Here is a 22,430-nt window from a genome sequence, read left to right on the forward strand (position 1 = left end):
TTCTTCCTGTTGTCATTTCCTCAAAAACTTCTCTGTAGTCAATGAAAATAATTTTTCTCTCTTGAGACACATCACAGTTTGTGAAAGCACAGCTTTATATTGGCTATGTTTCTTTTCCTATTCATTCTTCTAAATGGAGTTGTGAAGGCTACAAGCAATGAATTTAAAGGTAAACAGTATTTTTGTGTGTCTTATAATAGTAGCAAATATTTGATAATGTGTATTATACCTCAAATTCTCAAATGTATTATTAGAAATTTGTAAATGTATTATTATGAATTTGTAGTACAATAATGTGTTTTTTTAACTTTGTTTTGTTTTTGGTTGCTTTTTAAACTTTCATTTGATTTGATTACTTGATCAAGTTAAAATGATATTCAGTGGAGAGCTGGCAACATTTAGCAGATGGGGGTAGCACAACTAAATGGTGGAAAATGCTTTGATTTTTGTGACACAATAACTACTATTGTTTATTTATATAGTGCTAATAATATTATGCAGCACTGTACAGAGAATATGTAAACATTCATATCAGTCCCTACCCCTTTGGAGCTTACATTCTAAATTGCCTACCCCGGCGGTTCCCAAACTGTGCGCCGCGGCTCCCAGGGGTGCCGCGGCGCTGTCACTGGGGTGCCGCGGGCCAGCCATAAAAAAAAAGAAAGAGCACATAAACTTACCAATCCGCCGGGCGCCGGGACCACTTTCCCGCAGCTGTCACTGAATATCGACGTCAGTGACAGCTGCAGGAGAGAGGAGGCTGCTGGGTCCCGGCGCCCGGCGGATTGGTAAGTTTATGTGCTCTTTCTTGTTTTTATGGCTGGGAGAAGCGGAGGAGGACAGCAGGCAGCGGAGGAGGACAGCGGGCAGCAGAGGAGGACAGCGGGCAGCAGAAGAGGACAGCGGGAATCAGAGGAGGACAGCGGGAATCAGAGGGGGACAGAGGGCAGCAGAGGGGGACAGCAGGCAGCAGAGGGGGACAGCGGGCAGCAGAGGGGGACAGCGGGCAGCAGAGGAGGACAGCGGGCAGCAGAGAAGGACAGCGGGAATCAGAGGAGGGCAGCAGAGGAGGACAGCGGGCAGCAGAGGAGGACAGGGGGCAGCAGAGGAGGACAGAGGACAGCAGCAGAGGGGGACAGCGGGAATCAGAGGGGGACAGCGGGAATCAGAGGAGGACAGCGGGCAGCAGAGGGGGACAGCGGGCAGCAGAGGAGGACAGCGGGAATCAGAGGAGGACAGAGGGCAGCAGAGGAGGACAGCGGGCAGCAGAGGAGGACAGCGGGCAGCAGAGGAGGACAGCGGGAAGCAATGGAGGACAGAGGACAGCGGGAAGCAGAGGAGGACAGAAGACAGCAGGAATCAGAGGGGGACAGAGGGCAGCTACGGAGGACAGAGGGCAGCTACGGAGGACAGAGGGCAGCAGAGGAGGACAGCAGGGAAGCAGAGGGGGCAGCGTGCAGCAGAGGGGGGCAGCGGGCAGCAGAGTGACAGAGGGTTGCAGAGGGGGGCAGCGTGACAGAGGGCAGAGGAGAGGGACAGAGGGCAGAGGAGGGGTACAGCGTGACAGAGGGCAGAGGAGGGGGACAGCATGACAGAGGAGGGGGACAGCGTGACAGAGGAGGGGGACAGCGTGACAGAGGGCAGTGAGAGGTGACAGAGGGCAGAGGGGGCAGCGTGAGAGGGGGCAGAGTGACTGGATGCAGAGGGGGAAGTGTGACAGAGGGCAGAGGAGGGGGAAAGTGTGACAGAGGAGGGGGACAGCGTGACAGAAGGCAGAGGAGGGGGAAAGTGTGACAGAGGAGGGGGACAGTGTGACAGAGGGCAGAGGAGGGGGGCAGAGGAGAGGGGCAGATGAGGGGTACAGCGGGACAGAGGGCAGAGGAGGAGGACAGCGTGACAGAGGGCAGAGGAGGAGGACAGCGTGACAGAGGAGGGGGACAGCGTGACAGAGGCCAGTGAGAGGGGACAGCGTGAGAGATGGCAGAGGGGGCAGAGTGACTGGATGCAGAGGGGGCAGTGTGTCTGGATGTAGAGGGGGCATTTTTGCATACAACTAAATAAGTATTTCTGTCCTGACCTAAATACTTATTACATTTTTTTGACCCAACTACTTCTAAAACAGGACTGCTCAGTAATTATTTTGGAGGGGTGCCTTGAAAAAAATTGGAGACTCTAAGGGTGCCGTGAACTGCAAAAGTTTGGGAACCACTGGCCTACCCTATACTAGAGTCCATTGTGTCAGAAGTCATCTAACCTACTAGCGTGTTCTGGGACCGTGGGAGAAAGCCAGAGCACCCAAAAAAAACCCAAACCCACACAAACAGGGGTCTGGTGGGAATCGTCCCCAGGATGATGAGGCAGAAATGTTAACCACTATGACACCTTCCTGCCCAATTTCCCTTTCTTTAAACTGAATTAAAATGGTAAGAGAGATACTTATAAATCAAACAATGAAAATATGTGATGTAGTAATAAGAGAACAAGGGGAGCTGGTTGGAATCGGGAATGGATAGAGTATAAAAGTAATGGATTCATAGCTGTTAGTGCAGAAGATGGAGTAGTATATTGAAGCAGGCACTATAGGGTAAATTCTTGATAAGAGGTAGCATTATGGGTAATAACTTTTTACCTGGGAGTAAGTTGATAGATATACATGTGTGTGAGAGTGAACAAAGTGGTGGAGTAGAATAGATCAAAGGGAAAATAGATAAAATAGAGTTTTTACATGTAGTAATTATAACACACTGTAAATAATGATTATAATTTTCTAAATAATTAATTTTAAATTCAAATCACGTTATTTTTACACAATATTCTAAAATGGACCTTCCTTTACAGCAGAAAAACATGTAAATTAGCTCTGTGAGATAATTATATTATAAATACTTCTCACATTATTCTTTAATATAGCAAATATATTTCATGTTTTTTTGTCACGTGGGAAAACAATCCTTTAGTGCGTTGTTAATTCTGTACAAATCTGTTTAAGAACAAATCCTTCTTGTCAAAACCTAGGCATCACCATGCCTCATTTAGACATTTTAGCCTTTTTTGTGGTCATCAAACATTATGATCAGGAGTCGTGTCAGTTTTAGCAGGCGTTCAGTGATCTGCTTTTGTTCCCTCAGTCATGTGTATATATTCTTACTTTATGTTTTTATAGTATGCAAAAAAGATTGAAGTGAGAATGTTGTTAGGGAGAACAGACATTGTGTCATGAATACATTATATATTTTTATGCTCTCAGTTCTTCCACACAGTTTACCAACAACTGCTTTACTTTCTTTACTTTGTTTTGATACTTTCTAATGGGATTTCTCCTGCCCTTTGAAATAGGATAAGCCATTGTGTGCGTACCGAAAAAAATGTTGACACTACATAGGGAGACATTTTGACACTTCTTGTGTCATTACTGCTACTATCTTGCACTGCTGTCATTGGTTCTTCAAGAGGCTAATGACTACCCAAAAATAGTACCAATATGACTATCCTATTTCCTCAGAACAAAGGAAGTTTACAGAACATAGATTCCTGCAACCTTTGTTTTTTTTTATATTCCAGAACAAAATCTCCTTTTGTTTGCTGAATATTTTGATTATATGAAAATTAAAGGTAACTCTGCTAATATGTTAATCTGAAAATACTAACTGCACAACGATTACAATATCTATACAGGTCCACCAGAAGATGTAAGTTTGATATGGCAAGGTGATAAAATGACAGTTCAAAGTACAAAAGCGCAGTTTTATCAAAATATATCAGATGATTGCTTTCAAATTGTTCTACAGTTGAAGAGCAACAATGCCATGGAATGGCAGGTCAGTATTGATGCTCCCTGCTTTTGATGTTAACTACCATTGTCAAAGTACCATGGATAGTCCAACCACAGTACAATAAAAGGTATATATTTATATAATTTAGTTTGTAGGGGCTACTCAAGAGGGAAGTAAGTGTGGTTACTCATGGTGAGCAAAAAAAGAGAGCGAGACCTGTGATTAAAGGACAGTGACATTTGCAGGAGCAGAGTTTCTCATTATTATTGGGGCTATGAAAGAGTGGGCCAATTGCAGGTTATGTGGTTTGTGAGTAGCACAACCTTTACTTAAGCAGAGTGTGACCAGCAGTGGGACTGTGAGTAGGAGAGTTCATGTGGAATGGGATGGTGTGCACCGAGATAAGGATAATCCATGACTATTAAATAAGTGGAGAAGTAACCATGGTTATGAGGGTGAGTGCAAAAACCTCTGAAATGTATCCATTGTTGGCCAGTACATAAGTGTGTGGAAGCAATGCATCCACCCTTACCAGATATGCATCTGTGACATTACTTGCGATTATCGTAACTAAGACTGAACAGGAGGAGTTGTTGATGATGAGGTCTTCACATTAATGCATCAATATACACTATATACATTTTATTTGACCTGAAATGGCCTTGCACTCAACATATTATTTGCACTGCACCATGCTACAATATGCTACAATACATATTGAATTTTAACTACAGTATATTTCACATATTATTATATATTGTGTGTATAGGATTTGTTTTGTGTTGATGGTATTACACTATCTTGGATCTTCTTCTTGTTTACATGATTATTTCTGAATAACAAACAGAAATAAGAAGATTTTGATACATCAAGGGGGGTATTCAATTGTTCGGCTTGACGGCCGAAATACTCGCGCTCTAAAACTATTACCGTTAATACGGTAATTACTCGCTGAATTTCAGCTCGCAGCTCAGCGAGTAAATTACCGTATGAACAGTTTTTAAGTGCACTTTTACCGTATTAACGGTAATAGTTTTAGAGCGCAAGTTTTACGGCCGTCAAGCCGAACAATTGAATACCCCCCCAAGAGTGAAAATTAAGTATACTTTTTTTTTTGTCATGATGCCTGATCACTTATGAAATATATGTATCTATATATTATTCATGTCTTGCTATGTAAGACGAATATAATGCAAATAAGTTCTGAAAAGTTTATAGGTAACAGTGATCAATATTTTTTTCTGACTCCCTTAAAATTTGTTTTGTACATGTTTAAATCTTATTTTACATCTTTTTTCTTGTATTTTGGTTGTTAGAGAACTATGATATCTTCATCTTCAGGATGTTACTTACAAGGGATGTTGTTTCATTGTACTTTTTATAACCCAAACCTGGATCCGGAGAAATGCTTCCAAATACAGATACAATTTCAAACAGCAAAGATTTGTACATATATCTTCCAAAGTGAGTGGAGTCGAACTATCTTTACAAAGAATGGCAGTCTATTAGGTATGAGTCATTTTCATATTTGTAATACATTTGGAAAATATTTAATTGTTCTTGTTTGGATGGTGATGATCTGAATTGTCTATATTTCACTGTATAGTTATTAACTGTTTTATTCCTTACTAGATTCATGTGCTGAAGTTGTAATGGGCACCAGCCAGACCCCAATGGTTGGTGTGAAGAATTCATTCGTACAAAGACATTCTTTCATAATTTCATTGTCAACAATTTCTTGTTTAGTCTTGTTTGTTATAATATCATTCGGATGTGGTATGGGAAGGTAAGTGAAATGAAACACACACACACACACACACACACACACATATACATACAGTGTGTATATATATATATATATATATATATATATATATATATATATATATATATATATAATATGAGATGTGCGATGATGACCCCTGTGTTTTTGCTTTGGATGTGGTTTTGGTTCTAAGACGTCTTTGTGTTTTTGTTTTCTTACTGGTGTTGCCCCAAAATCATGAAATATTTTGGTTTTGGATCTGGATTTGTGTATTAATATTCATTAGTTAACAGTCATTTGCAGTCTATGTTTTAATGATCTCTTCACCAATTTTGGCCACAGTATTGCTGCTGCCCCTCTCCAAAATATTGCTGCTGTCCCTCTCCAATGTATTGCTGCTGACCCTCTCCAATGTGCACACATGCTGCCTGACAGTTACTTACTTGGTGTTTTTTTAAAATGCAAAGGTAATTGATGTAGACATCTTTGATGTTGGTGATAATAACAGTGTCATTTGTCACCAATGAAGAATATGACCAGTGACCGCTGTTATCCAAATGCCCATGATTCATATGTTAACATCGCTATCTATTATCCAGTTTAACAACCAAAATGTTGGCTTTTGTGTGAGCCCAAACAAATAAAGCACTTCAGCCACAGAATTGTCAGTCCATGTTTCTGAAGTGCTTGGGTTGCGTAGGGGAATCTGTTACTATAAACCCAATCAGTTTCCCTCCCTCATCATCCCTGGCATTCATAACCTGCTTAGGAATGTGTGCCATCACATAGAGATGGCTCTATCTGCTGCTTTGGTATAAAAAACTCCCATTGCAATAAATAGGATTACTCCGGAGGAGTTCTCAGTATAAATGTGATAATGTCTGGTAATCCTGTCCACTTAATAGATGGGCAGCCAATCAGAAGTGGTCTCTAATCCATCATAATTCTGTAGGCGCACACATACATATACGTACATATATATGTATTTATGTTTGTGTTCTAGGGAATTTAGACTATAATTTCCAATGGGGCAGAGGGTGATGTGAATGATTACATATTCTCTGCACATCGCTAAAGCCATGGGCCACTACTCCCTCCTGATTCTCCTCGACCTCTCAGCGGCCTTTGACACCGTTGACCACCCCCTCCTGCTTCACACCCTTCAGTCCATTGGCCTCTCCGGTACCGTCCTCTCCTGGTTCACCTCTTACCTTGCCGACCATTCCTTCTCTGTTTCCACCTCTTATTCTCTCTCCCCTTCTTCCTCCCTTCCAGTCGGGGTCCCTCAGGGCTCTGTCCTTGGACCCTTACTATTCTCACTATACACCTCTTCTCTGGGTGTACTCATCAGCTCCTTCGGCCTCAAGTACCACCTTTATGCTGATGACACTCAACTCTACCTTTCCTCTCCTGATCTCTCTCCCTCCCTTCTTTCCAGGGTATCCGCATGCCTCTCTGCCATCTCCTCCTGGATGTCCTCTAGATTTCTTAAACTCAATCTTGCTAAAACTGAACTGATTGTCTTTCCTCCCTCTCGTACCTCCTTCCCCTCTGACCTCTCCATCACTGTTGACAACTCATCTATCTCCCCTGTTCCCCAACTCCGCTGCCTAGGTGTCATCCTCGACTCCTCTCTCTCCTTTGCCCCTCACATTCACTCTCTCGCCAAATCCTGCCGTTTCCAGCTTCGCAACATTCCCTGCATTCGGCCCTTCCTCTCCCAGGATGCCACCAAATCTCTCGTCCACTCTCTGATTATCTCCCGCTTGGACTACTGCAACCTTCTCCTTATCGGCCTCCCCCTCTCTCATCTCGCTCCCCTTAGATCTGTACTTAACGCCGCTGCTAGGCTTATTTTTCTCTCTCGCCGTTCCACCTCTGTATCCCCACTCTACCAAGCCCTTCACTGGCTCCCCTTCCCCTACAGAATCCTTTTCAAGCTCCTCACTCTGACTTACAAGGCCCTCGCCAACTCCACTGCTCCCTACATCTCTAACCTTATCTCTATTCACACTCCCTCCCGCTCACTGCGATCGTCCAACGATCGTCGCCTCTCTTCCCCTCTGATTACCTCCTCTCACGCACGTATCCAAGACTTCTCCCGCGCCGCTCCCCTCCATTGGAACAAGCTCCCCTGCTTCATCAGAACTTCCCCTAATCTGTCCTCTTTCAAACGAACATTAAAAACCCACCTTTTCCTTAAAGCCTTCCAGTCTCATGCTTAAACTCCCACCGGTCGGCTACCTCTCTTTCTCATCCCTTCTTCCCTTCTCCCCCTTCCTCGACTCCGTCTCCGTTTCTCCCGTCTCTCCGTCTCATCCATGTGTCTGTCTGTCTTCCCCTCACTTTAGATTGTTCGCTCCTTTGAGCAGGGCTGTCCTACCTTCTGTTTCCATCACTTTTAACTGCGCTCTCCAGCTACTCAGCTCACCTCCTCTCAGTCCCTCTGCCCTCTGTCTCCTCTCGCTTCTCTCCGCTCCCCTCAGTGACTCTCAACCTGTCATCCGTGCCCACCCTCTTGGGCCATAGTTACCTGCCTATACTCACTTTTCCCCTCCCTCCCTCTCTTTCATGCTGTGCCTGAGCCCCTAGAGTTATAGTGCTTAATGTTACTTGTACTGTGCTGTTTCACCTTGTACTGTGCCATTGTTTGTCCTTGTACGGCGCTACGGATACTTTGTGGCGCCCTATAAATAAAAATTAATAATAATAATAATAATAATAATCGCTGCACAATACGATTAGCAGTATATAAATAAACAATAATAATAATAAAAATAATGTTCCAAGGAAAAGGGAAAAAAGCAAAAAAACTTACAGGAAACTGAAACTTTACACACAACCCGCAAACAGGGGAATGAATATGCATAACTGGGAGAGAGGAGAGGTAGATATCAGGGATCCACTATGCTTGTTCACACACCGCAGAGGGATGAATGGGTCTTGGACCAGACTGGGACAGACAGGACAATACACATGGACACATAACTTCCATCACATACTCATCTCTAGGGTCCGCTCCTTGCCAATTCACACACAACCTTGCAATCCATGTTTAAGTAATGTTGACAGGGAAGAGTTGGTGAATACATACATGGAAAAGGTCTCCTCTTAAGATATTAATTTAGGCCTTTATTAAACTGCGGTGATAACACAAATTTTCTGTTTCCACGTATAGCATATTGCGATAGAAAATCTGTTACCAATGAAATTTAATATTTAGATACCTCTAGAGTAGATGACTCAGTGGCCTGGAAAAACTGGTTGGGAGCAGTAAGGCTTTACTTCCCACTTCGTTGGGCCAGTCTCAGGGCAAATGCCCCTCTAAGTGGCTCATACATGTGCAGTGGAACTGAAAGCCATCGCCGTCCTGAGATTGCAAATAGCGAAAGGAGGATTGCAGCATTACGAGTACCATCGCGGTCCTTTTACTGAAGTAAAGTAGGGGCAACTGCTGACGATAGCACTTCGGTAGACTTTGATAGATAGGGAAAACCCTTTTCCATAGTACATTACAATTGGGGACAATACAGTAATAAAAACGAGAATGAATATTACAGACAGACAGAGAGAAAACAGGTCCCTGCTCACAAGCTTACAATCTAGAGGAAAATAGGAGTTTGACACATGAGATCAAGTGCCCATATTGCATATTGGTCCAGCCAAATTACAAAGGTAGAACGTGCTTAGTGAGCTATATGATCCAGACATACAGCAATGTTGGTCAGGTGGTCAGAGGTCAAAAGATAGATTGAGTATAAAAAGAACAGAAGAGAGTGGTTGAGGAATTTCATAAGCTAGCCTGAAGAGGTGGGTTTTCAGAGAACGCTTGAAGGTTTAAAGACAAGTGTTGTTGTGCGAGAGAGGGAAGTCCACAAAGTGGCTGCAGCCTAAAAAAGAGTCCTGTAACTGAGAATGGGAGCAGATAATGAGTGTAGATGAGAGACGCAGATCTTGTGCAGAACAGAGGTGTCAAGTTGGGGGATATTTTGAGACAAGTGAAGAGATGTATGTTGGTGCAGATTTGTTGATAGGTTTCTATTTTAGTAGAAGTATTTAATATTGTATTTGATAAAAGCAGTAGTGGAACAGCGATTTGCAAGAAACATCTAACTAATAAGTGCAAAATATATTGTAGTGGGGAGTGACTGGTTCAGGGAAGACCAGTGAGGAGGGTATTGCAAAAGTCAATGCAGGAGAAGGTGAGTGCATGAATTCAAGTTTTTACAGTGATTTGTATGAGATGTGTGCATATTTTGGAAATGTTGTTTAGATGTATGTAATAGGATTTAGACATAGATTGGATGGTGCAAACAAAGGATAGATATGTGTCAGGAATCACACCTAGGCAGCGAGCTTGAGTGATGGGCTCTATTATAATGTTGTGAGCAAAAATAGAAATGTCAGGTAGGTAACTTCTGGTGCTTGAAACTTTTGTCTCACATTGCTTGGCTATGCCCCCTCTTGTGATGATGCACCTGTTATCAGGAGGGCCCACTCCTCACTCCTGCACTGCCCTCCCAGTGCTCATTATTATCTCTACTGGAGTCTGCTAAATGGTCTCCCAAACAGGGATGCTGTGAGGGGGCAGGTAGAAAGTACCTGGCCCGTGCCTGCCTGGGGGCCCTAGCCAGTCTGGGCGGTGGGAGGAGCCACCAACCTGGTGTGGCCACACCCCCTTTGGTGGCTATGGAAGGTGCCCCAAGAAGTTGCTGTACTGGAGCCCCAAATTCCTCTTGGTGGCTCTGCTCACAAATCATTTGCACAGAGACACCTCACAATAGCAGAATGTTAATATGCTCTTATGAATGTGCAAGGCTGTTCTGCACCTTCACAAATTCTGCAGTTAGTAAATTACCATTTTGTCTGCCTGAGCTAGTGGGTAAATTGAGGTACATAAGTAAAGTACAGTTCATTAAAAACTGGTTATTGACTTCTTACCGCAAGTTAGATATGTTTGTTTATAATTATTTACTTTATGATTTGAGGGGTTTATGCCGCATATTGCTTAGGCCACTTTTTATCCTTTCATAATCTGTTGGTTTCACCGATGATCATATGTTTTTTGTTCTTTAGTCTATAGAAACACATTTTATTTTTATATATTTTATGATTGATTGGGCTTTCTTTGGTAGCATATTGGAATAAACATATTTTTGCATTATAAGTATTGCAATTGTTCACATACTTTCTTCCTTGCAGCTAGAACATGTGCAAAAAATTGCACCGAATGGACTTAGATTCCCGAATATAATGTGGCAATTTAAACATAATACTTTACTCAAGGTTGGAATGAATTAAAGGGCAAAATATAATTTCATTTTTAAACATTTTTCCCACTGGAGGATATACTGTGACTGCACATGTACATTGGTGAAAAGTAGCTTTGAGGATGGGTTTGGGGACAGATTCATATTGTGGGATATTAACACAACACCTAAAATGAATGGTAATGAGGGGCGGGCTGGGCCGGGGGGCAGGGGGGCATCAATGACGCGGCCGCATCGCGTGTCACGCGTTGCGGCCGCCTGTGTGCCCCCCCGGGCCGAGCTCTCCCAGCCCGCGCCTGATGGTAATAATGCAAAATGCATCATGTAGAATGGGTGGCACAGTCTAAGTGGCTACTAGATTTGTTATGTGGCATATTTTATGTGTTTTGTTCATGAAGGTATATATATATATATATATATATATATATATATATATATATATATATAAATGCTTAGTGGCGTCTGTGTGTGTAAAATAAAAACCAAGTTGCAGCGCCACCTGCTGGGCAGAGTTATACACTGACCTACTAAATTCTTAGTGTGTGTGGGAATTTTTTTTTAAAAAGGGCTGAAATTTGGTAGGGCTCAAACTCATTTTCGTGAGGTAATTTTACCTCATGAACACACATGTGTAGAGGCGTGCGTTAGTGTGTGTGTGTGTGTGTGTGTGTGTGTGGAAAAAACTATTTTCTCAGAAAGGGCTCATCCAATTGACCTGAAATTTGGTATACTGACATTATTTGACAAAAAAATTAGAATAGTCAAGTCAGTTAACTTCCATCATCCCCCCTTCCCCCCGTGGGAGGGGTAGTAAAGGCTAAATTTACGAGTTGAGGGGTCAAACTCATTTTCGTGAGGTAATTTTACTTCATGAACACACATTAAAAAGGGCGCTTGCGTCGGGAAATAACGATCTTCCCCTGAGGAGGCCTGGGCTAGGTTCAAATGCATGACAAGAACCTTTTTAAGACCTTAAGTATCTTGATTTGACTAGAATGCATGAGTATCATGCACCGGTTAACTTGTGTATATATATATAAAAACCTGAAGGGCTATTATTAACAGTACAAAAAAATAGATATAGTAATATATATTTAATGTACAGATAGGCCCGGAAATATTTGGACATTGACACAATTTTCCAAATTTTTGGTCTGTATGTCACCACAATGGATTTGAAATTAAACAATGGAGTTGCAATTGAAGTGCAGACTTTCAGCTTTTATTCAAGTGGTTGAACAAAAATGTCATATTAAACATTTAGGAATTCCAACCATTTTTCACAGTCCTCTATTTTCAGGGGCTCAAATGTAATTGAACAAATTACCATAATCATAAATGATATGTTAATTTTCAATACTTTGTCGCAAATCCTTTGCAGACAATGACTGCCTGAAGTCTGGAGCCCATGGTCATCACTAAATGCTGAGTTCCCTCCTTTGTTATGCTTTGCCAGCTGTCTTCGGTTGATGTTTCTTCATGGGTCTGTCAACCTTAGTTTTGTCTTCAGCAAGTGAAATGCATGCTCAATCGGGTTAAGATCAGGTGATTGACTCAACTATTGCAGAATTTTACACCACTTTGTCATTGTCCATCTGCACTGTGAAGTGCTGTCCAATCAACTTTACTGAATTTGGCTGAATCTGAGCAGACATTATATCCCTATACAATTCATCTGTCTGCTTCTGTCTTCTGCCACATCATCATTAAACACTAGCGTCCCAGTACCATTGGAAGCCAAGTGCCCATGCCATGACACTGCCTCCACTGTGTTTTACAGATGATGTGGTATGCTTCAGATCATAAGCCATTCCAAGTCTTCTCCATACTATTTTCTTCCCATCATTCTGATACAGGATGATCTGAGTATCATCTGTCTAAAGAATACTGTTCCAGACTTGGGCTGGCTTTTTAGTCTAATCTAAGGCTAAGTCTAATCTGGCCTTTCTATTCTTGAGGCTTATGATGGTTTACACCTTGTGTTGAACTCTCTGTATTTATTCTCATGAAGTCTTCTCTTTATGGTAGACTTGGATAATAATATGCCTACCTCCTAGAGAGTGGCTGGATGTTGTGAAGAGAGTTTTCTTTACCATGGAAAGGATCCTGCGATCATCCTGCACTGTTGTCTTCCATGGACATCCAGGCCTTTTTGTGTTGTCAAGCTCACCAGTGCATTCATTTTCTCACACAATGCACCAAACTGTTGATTTGGCCACTCCTGAGGTTCCCACTATCTCTCTGATGGATTTTTCTTGTTTTTGCATTGAGAGCTCCTTTGACCGCTTGTTGTAGGTTCATAGAAACCGCTTTCAAAAGCAAATGCAACACTTGGAATCACCTCCAAACCTTTTTGCTTGCTTAATTGATAAAGAAATAATGAAGGAATAGCCCACGCCTGTCCATAAAACAGCTTTTGAGTCATTGTCCAATTACTTTTCGTCCCTTGAAAAAGAGGTGGCAACATATTAAACAGCTGTAAATCCTAAACACTTCCTCCGAGTTGGATGTGAATGTCCTCAAATTAAGTTTGATAGTCTGAACTTTAGGCCTATATTCACTATATAACTGTAACTTGAATATGTTTTGGCAAACAGCTAAAATAACAAAAACTGTGTCAGTGTCAAATATATATGGACCTAACTGCATGGAAAATACTAAACTTGCACTTCATAATCTCTGCTTTTCTCTTGTGTCTCTCTCTGTTTCTCTCTTTTTCTCTTTCTTTGTTTATTTATTTTCAAGATGTTCAGGAGGGGTGTTGTTCAGTGTGCTTTGCCTATAGAAGCATCTTACTGATAGCTCTTCTGTTGGCTACGGGAGCCCTTTAGGACCAATCCTGTGTCAGTGAGTGACATGGCCGTATCAAGCACTGTCACACTGGCCAGATACTGGACAAAAACATTCAATTGGGGTCTTGCCCATGTCTTCTCACCCACAGCCCAGTCTGCCCCTGCCAATTGCTGAATATCAGCTGAGATATTACAGTGTGTATTAGATTAAGTATCAAGGAGAAAAAGAAACTACAATATGTTCAGCAGGGTGCTCTATATGTACTGAGCAGACTCCAGTGGATTCTGACAATATGATCCTATGAAAAAGCTAAAGGCTTTGCCAACGTCAGTAGTGACGTCACAGACCCGAAAGTGCCAGCCGACAGTGGCAGCATTGCCGCTGATCTCGGCATCTGATATGTGCTTATACTAGGAATTTTAGCATACCAGGGAGCTATTTTGGATACATCTATAGAAGCGATGTGCAGGTTTATTTACCATCAGAAGTAGACCGTTAGGGTAAAGTTAAAAGATCGGAGCTATCAATACTATCACCATCACCAGACGGATGGGTTCGGATTAAATCCTCCAGTATATATAAGAGCCCATTAATTGGCAATTGAGACGATTATATGTATTATGGGGCATATTGGGAAGGCTAAAATGTGCACATAGCCCGGTCTTTTGATAATAATGCTCCCATATTCCAACAGTATAATTTATACATCATGCAGTAAGAGACAATAGAGAGGTTGTCTCCTTCACCTTATGATATTTAGGTGGACACCATAATTCCTCTAAGCAATTTCATGTTTATGTGGACATCATTACATTATAGTTGAGAGGTTGCTTGCAAGGTATTCATAGGGGATTCTCTTAATCCCTATAGTGATTAATTTAGTTTACCCACAAGTTTTTTGAGGCACATTGCAAAACAACATCATGGAAAAGGTTTATAATGTTTGTTACTCCAAATAATAGTTATATTTCCATGTGAAATGATTTATGAGCTGTGTCTTATAATAGCTACTGGCTTTCCCTTCTATGTAATTAGGTGGTATGTTCCTGATGGCTATAATCCTAGGTTTCTATCACATATCACAAATATTTGGGATATTAAATTTTTGTGAGATACACATAATTGAAGTATAAATTCAAGTATAAAGAAATTATAGATGCAAGTTTGTAACTTCATATTTTACTAATCCCTTACATGTTATAATCCTATCGGCGGATGCTTCTATAGGTCTGAATAATTTTAATCTATCTTTCCCTTTTTTTGTTTTTAAATATATCGCCTATATGTGATCCCAATAATAAAGGCTTATTGCCCAATGATTGGAATTTCTATAGTTATTTTTCAGTTATTTTATGTACACATGAACAGTTATTTAATCATTTGTTGTTCACTAGAGAACTGGAGTGCCTTTTTGTTTATATACTTTTACCGTTCTTCGGTTGTTTTTTCAAGATATCTGTGTCTTATATTGGAAAAGCACCCCCTCAATAATTCATTCAGCATATGACTGTATGTATGTTACAATGAGGATAGTTCTATATCTAGTGCGATGACCACTTTTTGTTTCTAGTACTTATAATTCTGACAATATACCATCATTCTGGATAACATGCATAATATAGAAGGTAGTGAATGTACCACAAAAGTTTTACAGAGGTGAGCAACAGTTAATCAGCTGCTCTTAGATCTGTTATGAAAATTATTTTAATTGTATATATTCTATGTATTATGACACATCTTTACCAGTTAGTGGACATGTGAAACCAAACATTATTTCACATGTCCACCAACAGTTTGCATAACACCACTTATATGTCTCACCATGACATACCATACCACTCTACTCACTCATGCTCTATATTTTCCATGCTGCTATATTTATTTTTGCTCTTCATCATGTAAAATTGTTTATACTCCAGCCCCTTCAGCTCTAGTCTTGATATGAAAGCTTTTAGCAACTATGTACTGCCCTGTTATATGATGTGATAATGTTGCTGTAGTATATTAGATGTGAGGACATATATTATAGAGGCGATAGAGTTGTGAAGTGATTTTGTACCAAAGGTTCAAAAACATAGAAACAAATTACACATAAGGCAAAGTCTTATACTGGACTCAAATATTCCTAATGGCAGCCATACCTGCTCTTTGCAAACTTTAGTTTTAGACAGTCACCACTAGGTACTGGCCTGTGTGTTTAATTAGTTTACTTATTTAAAGATTTACCATGCATCATTTGGATAGTATATTCTTTCAAGTACTTCCATATACAGTATGTTATTAGTTCTCTCTCTAAGGTGATATCAGAAATATCTGTATTTAGTACATCAAGCAGACAGAAATTCTGAAAAACCAACATCCCATCAAAGAGTGGTAGTGTGTCTGGGATAGTTAAAAACGAAAGCGCATTCTATGATCTTTTATATATTTATTGCTGTGTTTGTTCTTTTAACAGAGTGAAGAAATGTTTATTTCCAGTAATACCTGATCCAAAAAATGTATTTTCTGACCTGTTTGACCTCAACAGTGGTTACATTCAGGTAACATTTATTGATATTTTATTCAAGAAAGTATGTGTGGTATATGTATATACAATGGGACATATATGACCTAGGGTATATTTACTAAACTGTGGGTTTGAGAAAGTGGAGATGTTGCCTATAGCAACCAACCAGAATCTAGCTTTCATTTATTTAGTGCATTCCACAAAATGAAACCTAGAATCTGATTGGTTGCTATAGGCAACATCTCCACTTTTTCAAACCCGCCGTTTAGTAAATCTAGCCCCAAGACCTATTCAGCAGAGAGGCAACATACAAATGTAGAGCTTGATGCTGAGTTGGACGTGCGCCTGTTTGCATAGTGTAACATCTGCAACAAAACAAGTTGTACACATGTGCCAATTTGTTCTTCTCTGACACTGCTTGTGACTGGAGAGGCAGGAAGGAGCGATCTAACGTAGGCCAAGTACTATAAGGGCATGTTCGCGTAACTGTAAATAGCTGCAGACATGCACAGAGACGCCTGTCAGTAGATGTATCAATTTGCTGGTGCAGGGAGCAGTTGCGAATACATGCTGATGATTCTGATTATCACTAGCACTAGATAGTCACCTCTGATTGGCTCATTGTGGATTCACCTCTGAAGCTGATAGGTGCTTTCTTCATTGATTTTGCATATAGATTATTATATGATTTTGTGTATCCATTAGGAAGATTTTTTTAATTTGTACATAATAATTAAATTTATACCTGCTAAATTTCCTAAATAATTCCATTATAAATCCATTCTTTGTATACAACTGTAAAAAACTGTAAATTTTCACAAAATCAACAAAATGTTGCAGACAAAATAGCAATCTAGTAACAGTAACAGAAAAGTTAATCATGTGGCATCAAGCGCATGTGTGTCATCACATGATTCAGCAGTTACAGATCCGTCTGATATGTCCGTGTGACCGTGTGAGCGACACAGAAATTCAGGATGGGGGCCGTTGAAGGCGGCGTTACAGTGACTTTGGTGAAAATCACCAAGTGCTAAAGCATGCTCATTTTGGACTTAACTGAAAAATGTAGAAGTAAATCTTATAGTGGTTCTAGTCCTTAGGTTAGTAGCCCCTAAAAAGACCTCAAAAGAATAAATCTTTATAAACTGTCACTGTGTAAATTCAGGAAAAACTATAGTCTAGCATGTAAGGCAAGATCTATATATGTATATCTTAAACCCAGAATACTTTGAAACTAGATAACCACTTTATAATGACTCAGAAAGGGTAAAACCTATTAACCAACTTTTTTATGTTTACCTCCGGGAGATACAGGAGGGATGGCGGGCTGTGAGGACGGAGGAAACAGGGTGAGGCGAATTGCATAATTTTGGCCCCGCCCCTGCAACGCAATGACGGGGAAGCATTATTTTGTGCCAAAAAGGCACGAACCTCCACAGATCATGTCATCACAGCTCTCAATCTGCCCTCTTCACTAGGAAGTGTGCAGGATACAGGAGAATGGCCTGTTCTCCCAGGTGTCCGGGACACTTGACCGGTATTTGGGAGCCTCCCGAACATTGCGGGAGAGTGGGCAGGTATAGGGTAAAACAAACAGAAAACTCTATAAGGAAAGTGTAGGATGTGGGAAGGTCACTGAATTATATAATGTAAATTAGATTTATTTATATAATCTATGTTTTCTTGCATGTGTATTTTTAAATGTATGTTATTTAGGAATGGATAAAGACGTTAGGAAGTGAAACGCAACAGGAAGATGTACAGTGGGACACGGATGGGCAGCATGAGGAACAAATATCAATATATATGAAAGAAAATGAGATTGTGATGCCAGAAAACCAACATGATATTGAGGCAGAAGAAGAAACTGTCACTGCGTCTGCATCACTTATGGAAAATGTTTCTGAAGTTTGTTTGGGAGATATGAATTTTATAATGAACGAAAGCATGTATATTATACTTTAATGATCTATTTTCAAAATCTATATCTGTTATCAAACTATTACAAAATGACAGCTCATGCACTTGCAGTTGGGGTGGTTATTTCAGGATACTTCATTGACCGCAATACATTCACTTGCTGTGAACGCATGTAAACGAAGCTGGCTCCTCATAAAAATGGCACCACAAGGCAACTGACAGCAATTGTAAATGCTATTGGGTATAGGGTCACTGTAAGCAATTAGGTCCATGCCCATGTCTGTTTACATGTTTGTATTAGTATTAAAAAAAACAGTAGTAGAAACATATATTTTGACTCTAGTAGGTAAATAGCCTTACAGTGGCATAAAACATATTTAACTTTTACCATTTTGCACATTTTATTTTCTTCTTTTGTGGATTCTTACCACAAGCTATTCTGTAATGTTAAATAAAGAAAACAACTCTAAAGTTTTTATTTACTAATTATAGATTAAACACCTACATAAAATCAGTTGCCTTCGTAAGCCATATAATTAATTGATTGGAACCCACCTGAATATAATTAAAGTGTTTCAATTGATTTAAAAATAAATACATCAAAAATTGGTTAGAGCAATTCTAAACATGTTTCATCATGAAGATCAGAGAACATTTACAGCAAATCTGATAAATGATTATTAAACAGCACCAATCATGGGAAGAAGATTTCAAAGACTGTTGATTTCCCCAGAAGCACTATTTAATTAATCATAAGTACATAAAGAGAATATGGCATACCTGTGAATTTGTCTAAAACAGGATATTCTGCAAAACTGTGCATCTGTGCAGTGTAGCAATTCCACTTATCAAAATATCCCAGGTAAATGAGCATCCAGTATTTTGGATATATACACTGATTTAACACTGAAATTCCAATGTATTTCAATTGATTCCACCTCGTTATTTCCTTTGAGAAAATACTGCATTGACTAATAAAAATTACTGAAAACATATACCATACGGCTATATATTCTGTAAAGTTTAAGTTTATCCTAATTTGATGTTTTAAGATAGCATTGTACTTATGGGTCAATTGCCCCATTTATAACTATAGCTTATTTGCACTTCAAATGAATGAATAAAATACATGGCTTAAATTAGTACGAACTTAAAGCCTTTTTCTATGTTTTGTCTTGTATTTATTAACATGAATACAGCTTTATGTAACACCAAAATCATATAATATTTTACATGGCTCCTTGATGAACATACTTCACTTCATTATGTTATGGGTAGTTTAATGCATGGTAAATCTTAAAAATGTACTTGGTTGCCCAATAGTACCATTTATATGCCAGCGCCCGGGGACAAATCCTACCCACTGACCCCCACCTCTATGCCACTGACTCAGCATTCACATTGAATGTTAATGTTTACACACCAGCACATCTTCTTAGGGAACCATTTTACATTAAATTGAGGTTCTTTTTGGCTGTATACTGATGCTACTGAATGTACCTCTGATTGACAGTAGATGGGCACAAGCGAAGCACTTATGTGTAAGTACCCTTATGCTTTTCAATGTAATCCTTTATAAGTTGTAATTAGAGCAACATTTTCAAGACTGTTCCATGGATTAAGCAGTGGGAGGTGTGTTTGTGTGTGGGGTATTGCGGACCATCCACTGTCCCATCAATGGCGAGTTATGGGCAGCGAATCACGAGGTTGCCTGTTGCTGAATGGGATCCCACAATACAGTGCACTCAGACAGGAAGTATTCACAATAGGGAGGGAGCTGTAAAGAGAACTACAGCTTTGGGAGAATATTTAGAGCAACAGAGAAGGGGCTGTATAGAGAACTATAGGGAGGGAGCTGTAAATAGAATTATCGGAAGGAGGCCTCAATAAGAAAGACAGGAGGGGGCAAAGGGAGAGACGTGAAGTGAGCAAAGGGAGAGACATGGAGAGGGGCAAAGGGGGAGATATAGGGAAGGGTAAAGGGAGAGACAGAGGGGGCAAAGGGAGAGACGTGAAGTGGGCAAAGGAAGAAACATGGAGAGGGGCAAAGGGGGAGACATAGGGAAGGGTAAAGGGAGAGACATAGAGGGCGCAAAGGGAGAGGCATGGAGAGTGTCTAAAGAAGAGACAGATGGGGCAAAGAGAGAAATATGGGGGGGGGGGTGATGAGAGAGCTATTAGGGTAAGAATAACAAAGTTTTTCTATTTCTTTTTTGTGAATGATGGGGGCTCCCTGTCTTTAGTCCCCCGGGTCCCCCAAAGCCTTAATCCAGCCCTTCTCTCATAAGACTTCATGTAACCCGCAGCTTCTGTTTAAAAATCTATGAACAGTAACAGATTGATTTAGAATCAATGTTTAAAGATAATGGGCCTGATTCATTAAAGCGTGCAAAACGAAGCTATATTATGCATACGTACGTCTGTATTCAACTACAAGCAGATCTTGTGGAATATGGATGTAAGTATGCTCTGCACATATGGCACTTGTGTGACCAGAGAAAATCAAGTCATTAATGTTACTATATACTAAGAGGCAGAAAGAAAAAATTACAAGTGTGATATAGAAAACAAACACAATGTATGTGTTTGGATAGTGTTAAAGTAATAACTGAATTTCTTCAGAAAAATAAACTTTAAGGATAAAAAAAATAATTGTTTATTTACAAAATAAAAAGCTTGTGCTGTGATAATAGTATAGTCCAAATTTCAATCTAAAACTGATTAGAAACATCTGTTCTTCGAATTTAACTCTTTCCAGTGCTGCTCACATCTCTGTGCTCAGCTCACATGAACAAATAAAAAAATACCATATCAAATAAAACAAGACAATAGTGTGAAATACTGTTACTAAAACGTGACTACTTTCACCTTTTTAGTAATGGTCTGAATGAGTAAAACCTATGAACGGAAATAAACGGAGTTAAACAGTGTAAAGGTTACATACGTCATTTCAGATATTATTATTATTAATTTGTATTTATAAGACACCACAAGGTGTCCGTAGCGCCGTACAGGGACAAACAAATTACAATACAATGGGAGACAGCACAGTACAGTAAACAGTAAGCACAGTAACTCAATAAGCTCAATGCACAGCTAGAGAGTGCGGGGAAGGGGGAGGGAGGATCCGCAAACGACGGGGACCAAGAAGGAGGGCGCAGAAGACAGGGAGACCCCCAGGGGACCCTCGAGGAGGAGGGCTAAGTAGCTGGAGAGCAGACTTAGAATTGGTGGAAACATGAGGAGATATGGCCCTGCTCAGAGGAGCGTACAATCTAAGGGGAGGGGTGGACAGACAGAGAGACGCAGGGGAGAGTGGGAGAGTAGGGGGACGGAGGCAGAAGATAAGGTAGGAAGTTAAGTGGGAGACAGAAAGGCTTTAAGAAAAAGGTGAGTTTTTAGGGCCCGTTTGAAACTGGACAGATTAGGGGAAGTTCTGAGGGAGGGAGCTTGTTCCAGTGGAGGGGGGCAGCGCGGGCGAAGTCTTGGATATGCGCATGGGAGGAGGTTATAGGGGGGGAAGAGAGGCGTCGGTCAGAGGCAGAACGGAGAGGGCGGGATGGAGCATGAATAGAGAATGGTGGAGATGTAGGGCGCAGTGGAGTTGGCGAGCCCCTTGTAGGTGAGTGTGAGGAGCTTAAAGAGAATTCTGAAGGGGAATGGGAGCCAGTGAAGGGCTAGGTAGAGGGAGGAGACAGAAGAGGAGCGGCGAGAAAGGAAAATAAGCCTAGCGGCAGTGTTAAGAACAGATCGAAGGGGAGCGAGATGAGAGTGAGGGAGGCCAGTGAGGAGGAGGTTGCAGTAGTCCAGGCGGGAGATGATCAGCTGGAAGCGGCAGGATTTATCAAGAGAGAGGATGTTGGGGCCAAAGGAGAGAGAGGAGTCGAGGATGACACCAAGGCAGCGAAGTTGGGGGACAGGGGAGATAGAGGTGTTGTCGACAGTGATGGAGAGGTCAGAAGGGGATGAGGTATGAGAGGGAGGAAAAACTATGAGCTCAGTTTTGGCAAGGTTAAGTTTGAGGAATCGAGAGGACATCCAGGAGGAGATGGCAGAGAGGCAGGCGGACACCCTAGAGAGGAGGGAGGGAGAGAGATCAGGAGAGGAGAGATATAGTTGAGTGTCGTCAGCATAAAGGTAGTAGCTGAAGCCGAAGGAGCTGATGAGTTCACCCAGGGAGGAGGTGAATAGAGAGAAGAGTAAGGGTCCCAGAACAGAGCCCTGAGGGACCCCAACTGGAAGGGTAGACGGGGGGAAGAGAGACCCAGAGGTGGTGACAGAGAAGGATCGGTGAGTAAGGTAAGAGGTGAACCAGGACAGGACTGGGTCGGAGAGGCCGAAAGGCTGGAGGGTGTGAAAGAGGAGGGGATGGTCAACGGTGTCGAAGGCTGCAGAGAGGTCAA

The 22,430-nt window shown here is 41.1% G+C and overlaps 1 protein-coding gene across 1 annotated transcript; it reads left to right on the top strand.

Moving 5' to 3' along the window:
• The first annotated feature begins 78 nt into the window (after positions 1-78).
• On the top strand, positions 79-18,368 carry LOC142140219 (cytokine receptor-like factor 2). The gene is made up of 6 exons (XM_075198051.1): positions 79-169; positions 3,676-3,818; positions 5,090-5,282; positions 5,406-5,559; positions 16,057-16,141; positions 17,824-18,368. Exons 1-6 carry the CDS (start codon positions 106-108, stop codon positions 18,070-18,072), a joined length of 888 nt encoding a protein of 295 aa, XP_075054152.1. The 5' UTR covers positions 79-105; the 3' UTR covers positions 18,073-18,368.
• The last annotated feature ends 4,062 nt before the right edge of the window (positions 18,369-22,430 follow it).

Source organism: Mixophyes fleayi, chromosome 2 (genome assembly GCF_038048845.1).
Source record: "Mixophyes fleayi isolate aMixFle1 chromosome 2, aMixFle1.hap1, whole genome shotgun sequence".
NCBI classification, from domain to species: domain Eukaryota; kingdom Metazoa; phylum Chordata; class Amphibia; order Anura; family Limnodynastidae; genus Mixophyes; species Mixophyes fleayi.